This window comes from Tyto alba, unplaced genomic scaffold, assembly GCF_018691265.1.
Source record: "Tyto alba isolate M040663 unplaced genomic scaffold, T.alba_DEE_v4.0 Super-Scaffold_8, whole genome shotgun sequence".
NCBI lineage: Eukaryota > Metazoa > Chordata > Aves > Strigiformes > Tytonidae > Tyto > Tyto alba.
In genome coordinates this window covers 20,367,350-20,373,580 of record NW_024881329.1, presented here as the reverse complement: position 1 = coordinate 20,373,580, position 6,231 = coordinate 20,367,350, and the positions used below count along the sequence as shown (strand labels likewise).

General features: G+C 57.5%; 1 protein-coding gene across 2 annotated transcripts; it reads left to right on the top strand.

Moving 5' to 3' along the window:
• The first annotated feature begins 1,533 nt into the window (after positions 1-1,533).
• On the top strand, positions 1,534-5,959 carry LOC104368998 (prolactin-releasing peptide receptor-like). Of its 2 annotated transcripts, none has more exons than XM_032993129.2 (2): positions 1,534-1,683; positions 2,714-5,959. In XM_032993129.2, exon 2 carries the CDS (start codon positions 2,782-2,784, stop codon positions 3,871-3,873), a length of 1,092 nt encoding a protein of 363 aa, XP_032849020.2. In that variant the 5' UTR covers positions 1,534-1,683; positions 2,714-2,781; the 3' UTR covers positions 3,874-5,959. The 2 variants fall into 2 exon arrangements, with proteins under 2 accessions (XP_032849020.2, XP_032849019.2); XM_032993128.2 differs by having other exon boundaries at positions 1,534-1,937.
• The last annotated feature ends 272 nt before the right edge of the window (positions 5,960-6,231 follow it).

The window sequence follows — 6,231 nt, the reverse complement described above, 5'->3', positions numbered from 1 at the left end:
GCTCCCTCCAGAACTGAGACTCACAGCCCAAAGGGAGCAAACTTGGATGGGAATCAATACAAGAAACGCACACTTCCATTTTAAAACCTACCAGCTTTGTTCTAAGAGCCAACACATACCCTGAGATGGGTTTTAAAGACATTTGCATTATTTATAAACACACACAGGAGGGAACAGTCAAGAAATAAAAATCTAATCCTGATTCTTGCATGTCCCTAAATGCTCAACATGCATTGCAGAAACTTCTTCAAGTGTCTGTGCAAGGAGAATTTTAGTGTGGAAGCTTTTTTCCCAAGCTCTTAAAAATGTCAATATTGACATGCCCTTGAAGGTAAATGCCTGCTGACTGAAAAGGTCACATATTTCTGGTGTGTGTCCACGCCAAGCCAGCAAGCACAGAGCTTCCTGAGTGCACTTGTGACAAAAGGTGAACTGAGGTATTTTGGGAAAAGCCGGTGTATTCTGGAGAGAAAAGCACTCGGCCGATGGCTGGTCCTGGCTCCCTTTTGCATTTGGGGCAATTCTGCTTAATTTCCCAGTGTGGAGAGTGGGGCTGGGGATGGGCACCCAGTGCCTTTGGGGCCGGTGGTACCAGGGCTGCTCCCTGCGGCTGGCAGCCTGCCCTGCTTCGGGTGTTTTTTCTTCTCCACTAGGAAATAAAATGCAAAATGGGATTTTTATTCCCCTGCCTGTGGCTGTGGGCTGGATGCAAGTCCCCACTGCCGCTCGCTCTCGCTGCCTGCGCACCCGGCCCGTGCTGGCTCCCTGGTTCTGAGGACAGGCTGGTGCTGGGGTGCCCTGGGGGCTCAGCTCCGTGGGGCACACGCCATACCCCACGACTGTGTCCCATGCCGTAGCTGGCTGGTGGCCCCCGATGGCCGGGCCACCCTCACCCCACCCTGCCCTTGCCCCAGGGCTGGGCCACGAGCAGCCCGTGTTTGGGTGCCCATCGCCCTCCAGCTGGGCCACCCGCACCCCACAGCCCCCTGCACCCCACAGGTGCCCACACCTCACAGGTCCCTGCACCCCACAGCTCCCTGCACCCCACAGCTCCCTTCACCCCACAGCTGCCCGCACCCCACAGCTCCCTGCACCCCACGGCCCCCCTTCACCCCAGCGCTCCCTGCACCCCACAGCTGCCCACACCCCACAGCTCCCTGCACCCCACAGCTGCCCGCACCCCACAGCTCCCTGCACCCCACAGCTGCCTGCACCCCACAGCTCCCTGCACCCCACGCCGCCCTCGCCCCCCCCCCCCAAACGGGACCCCCGACGGGGCGGCCGTGATCTCCGCGCGGTCCCTGTGCCCCCCGCTGCCCCCCTTTCCCCGTGTCCCCCCTCCCTTACCGAACGGGGTGGTGTCCCGGAGCCGGCCCGGGGGCGGGGGGCGTTGGGGGGGGTGGGGGGATGCTGCTTCCCCCGCGGAACGGCAGGGTGGGATGTGCGCGTCCCCGCCAGTACCTGCAACACTCAGCGTCGCGGGTGGGCGCGTCCTGGTCCTCCTCGGCTTAAAAGCTCCGGCATGGGTGGAAAACCCCCAAACCAACCCAAACCCCACCCCGCCCCCCCCGAGGCCAGTGGGAGAAGCGAGCGAGAGCCACTGTGAGAGCCGCGGCTGCCGGCGGAGGAAGCGCATCTCCGCGGGAGGTTGGGGCCGGGACCCCCCCGGGAGCCCCCGCGCAGGTCAGTGCGGCCCCGGGGGGGCCCCGAGCAAGTGTCGGGGTGTTCCCGGCCCCCCCGGGCTGCGGGGAGGGCGGCTCGGGAATTAAAATTGAAATGAATGAGCGGGCGGCTTCTCGGCTGCGGGGTCTGCACATCCCGAGTGGGGTGGGAAACCAGTTCTCTCAGTTTCATTAACGGGGCTGCCTAATTAATGCTGCTTTGATTCCGCTGCGGGGAAGGAAGACTGGCCAGCTCCTGGCAAGGGGGATGAAAAGGTAAATTTGACAGCGTGGGGTCCGAGAGGAGGGTCCTGGGGGGTAATTCTTCACTCCCTTACAATTTCTTACACAACTGTGGCCCTACATTTCCTTACAGGACTGCGGTTCATTGTTGAAAGGACACTATATGTTGAGAAATGGGATAGAATATATTTGACATCATGCCCCCCCGGCTGCTGTCGGTCGTTTTGTGGCCATGCCCGGGAGGCCTCGTGCCCCCGTCCCATTGCAGTGGCTCCAGGGGAGTGGGAGAATCCTGAGCTCTGGGGCAGGTAGAGAGATAACCAACAGGGTAAAATAACCCCAGGGGCTGGGGGGCTGGTGGGGTGGGCTGGGACAGAGAGAGGCGGGAGGGCTGGAGGTGGAGGGGACCCTCTGCCGAGGGTGGCCGGGGTGGCAGCAACAGGCCTGGCAGGTTGGCAGGGAGCTGGCAAGCTGAAAACGCCGGAGTGCCCTTTATTTCTGCTTTATGTCAGCACAGCTCCCCAGGTTACGCTCCACGAGGCGTCCCGAGCCGCTCTCCCCATCCTGCTGCTCCAAACCAGCAGCTCCCTGCAGACCTGCACCCTCCTGCTTCACCATTCCGTAGCCAGGCTCCCTGTTTTCCCCATACTGAAGCTCCACTCTGAACACGGAGCGTTTGCTCTTAAAAAGTCACAGCGTCCCTTCAGTCGGCCAGCGCATCGCCACGGGGCTGTGCGAGGGGACCTAGACCCCGGGGACGGGTTCTGCTGCCCAAAAGTCCAACCAAAGCACGTTTCTTTCCCCTCCAGGGCTGACGCTCTCGCCTCTGTTTGACTTCAAGGCGTGCAGAAGCACCGCCGGCCGCGGGACGAGCAGCATGGCGCACAGTCGGCTGCCCAACGACTCCTGGCAGAACGGCTCAGCCCCTCTCTTCACCGGCCTGGACCTCCTCCTGGAGCTGAAGCCCCTCTTCATCCCGCTCTATACCACGCTGGTGGCAGTGGCGTGCACGGGGAACCTCTTCCTCATCCTCCTCATCGCGCTCACCAAGAAGCTGCACTGCACCACCAATTTCCTGATCGGGAACCTGGCCGTGGCCGACTTCATCATGTGCCTCGCCTGCGTCCCCCTCACCGTCTCCTACGCCTTCGAGGTGCGGGGCTGGCTCTTCGGGATTTTCATGTGCTACTTTGTCACCTTGATGCAGGCCACCACCGTCTTCGTCTCGGTGCTGTCCCTCACCGCCATCGCCATCGACCGGTACGTCGTGGTGGCATACCCCATTCGCAGGAGGATAAGCCGCAGGTCCTGCATCTGCCTCGTGGCCTGCATTTGGTTACTCTCCATCCTGGCCTCCGTCCCCACCTCACTGCACACCCACTACTTGGACCTCAACACCATTGGCCACGACATGATCATCTGCGAAGAGTTTTGGAAGCACGAAGAGAGAGAGCGGCTGCTGTACTCGTGCTTGATGCTCCTCTTGTCCTACATGCTCCCACTTTTGGCGGTATCGGTCTCCTTCTGCGCCATCACCTACCACTTGCGGAGGAGGAACATCCCGGGCGCTGCCTATCCCTGCCAAGACAAATGGACCAAAACAAAGCAGAAGACCTTCCGGGTGCTTGCCGTCTCGGTGGTGTGCTTTGCTGTCTGCTGGCTGCCCCTCCAGGTGGTGAACTTCATCAGAGACATCGACGAGGAGTTCGCCATCCTGGACAAGAGGTACGTCAACGTCATCCAGGTCTCGTGTCACCTGATTGCCATGAGCTCTGCCTGCTACAACCCCTTCATCTACGCCTCCCTCCACGACAAGTTCTGGTTCCACCTCAGCAGCTACTTCTACCGCAAGAAGAAGAGCTCCAGCATTCTGTCCTGCAAGGCTTCTCGGTTCAATACCTGCTCCACCCTGGCAGATGCTCCTACCGGGGCCTCAGATAAGATAGCTTTGCAAACTAGATTATTTTAACTGAAGGACCTCAAGAGACCAGTTTTGCTTTTGGACCTGGTGTGCACTTTGCTTTAGGCTGGACAGAGGAGCTGGTGGCTCGTGGTGTTAGGTTGCTGTTCCCAGGAGAGGTCTCTTGTGCCTGGCAAGGAGAGCGAGCGCAAGGGAACAAACCGATGGGCTTTGTGTCCTCGAGGAGCAGCTCTTCTGAGCAGCTCCAGGATGTTCTGTTCTTTGGGGAAAACAAAACAGTGCCACAACAAACACCACAGCAGGACAATGGCAGAGTAATTCAGAGCAGGACGTGCAGACACACCAGAGCAGCAGTAGGTGTTTCCACCTGACCCAGTTCAACCGACAGCTGGAAAGACGTGCCAATGAAACTGCAGTTTTTCAGCTCGTTGAAACAGAAAAACAGATGAGTATCCAGATTAAAGACCAGACACGCAACGAGCCCGAGGTGCTTCTCCATAAGCCTCAGTTTTCTGAAACTCTTCCGCACAGGCACGGCTGCAGTCTGCCTCCATTTCTGTGCTTGCTCCGTGCGCCAAGGAGCGATGCCCAAGCCACGTCCCTGCGAGTGCCGGGGAGGTGGGGCAGGGAAGCAGGGGCTGCCTGTGACCAGCATGTTTCCCACTGGGCTTTTACAGACCTTATCTCCCATCATGGCTGGGTATGGAGTATGTCCCCTATATCTCGTACCACGGCTGGGTATAGGGTAAACACCCTATATCTCGAAGCATGGCTTGATATGGAATATATACCCCATATCTTGAACCATGGTTGCGTGTAGAGCATATAACCTACATCTCACACCATAGCTGGCATACACCCTATACCACGGCTCGTGGCTGGGTATAGTAGGTGGCCAGGGCTGTATGTGGAGCACAAAGACATCTTCCCGTGGTTTATTTAGGAGGTGGGCCAGCTTCTAAGCAAGACAAACACACATCAGGTGCATTTAAAAAAACTCTTTGGAGAGTGTACTTCTTCATTTTATAGGATAAAGATTGTTCCTAAGCAACAGATAGCACTTTCTGCCTCTGGAATAACACCGGCTCCCAGGTAGCAGTTAAATTGCCGTGCGTTTTTTCTTTTAAATTGCAGTTCATTGTTGAAAGGACAATATACATTCAAAAATGTGCATTCTTCAGTCACAGGCTGTGAGAGCATGCGGCTACTGAAAGTGGATGGCTTCTTCTGAGCAGGGGCAACTTTCATAACCTGCTTGACTTGCTGAAGAAGTCACCTGTGTAAGCAGACCGGGGGGTCCCAGTTTCTCCAGCCAAACCAGGCAGATTTATCTGGGCACATCAGTGGAAATATCCCTTTTCTTCATAGCTGAGTAGGACTCAAGGGGCTGGGGCACCCAGAAAGATCCCAAGTGATGTGTTTGCTGGGGAAGATGCCTCAGCCTCTGCTCTCAGGGTGGCTTAAGATCATATACATCACGTTCAGGCTCTTTCAGTGGAGGTGGGGAGATGCCCAACTTGGTTTTAACTTCTTGATTTTCCAGGAGGAGCCTTTGGGGACAGCCCACAGGCGCCAGTGTCACCATAAGCACTGAATCTCAGGCTCACGACAGCTTCTGGCCACCCAAGGCCATGCTGTTGTGCTCTGTGGGGCTGAGCCATGTATCTCCCACCGCTCTCCATGCCTGGGGACAGGACTTCAAAGCCCGTGGGTGGCACGTCCTCACCGCCGCATGGAAGCTCTTCATGGCGTTGGCCACCACTCATGCTTTCAGAGATCAGCTTGGCATCCCCTGGTGCAGACACAGCTTGTTGGACCCTAACAGGATCCCTACTCCACTCCCATTATGCCCAGGCATGAGCTGCTGCCTGCTCACCTTCCTCCTGAGACCTTTATGGTGGTCCTAGAAGGACCATATTACCTTCTGTGGTGCAGCCAGCGGAGACGGGGACCCATCCAATGCAAAGTGACGCGGATGCCTGTGACCTCCGTTGCGTGTTTGCAGAGCAGGTAGCTGTGCTTCCCGCAGCCTTCCCACGGCCACGCAGGGGCCGGATCGCTCGTCGTGGGGGAGCAGAGCAAACCAGAAGGTGCACAGCGTGTCCTTCCCTCTAATAAAGGCTTAAAAAGCTCAGGCCGTGTGTTTGTATTGATTCAAAGTCAACACAAATAAGCTGTCCTTGACTGCAGCTTAATCACATCCCAGGAAGACAAGCAACTCAGATGTTTGTTGCTGTCACTGGTGGTGGCAGATCCTTGGGGCTCAGTCTGAGGTCAGGGCTACAGAAATGAGGCCAGCTGAGTTTTTGGGAGAGCTCTGCAACGCAACAGCTCCAGCTGCAGGGAAAAGGTGGCTCCACGGCCCCACACCTTCCCCTCCAGCCACGTGCCCCTCGGTCCTCGTAA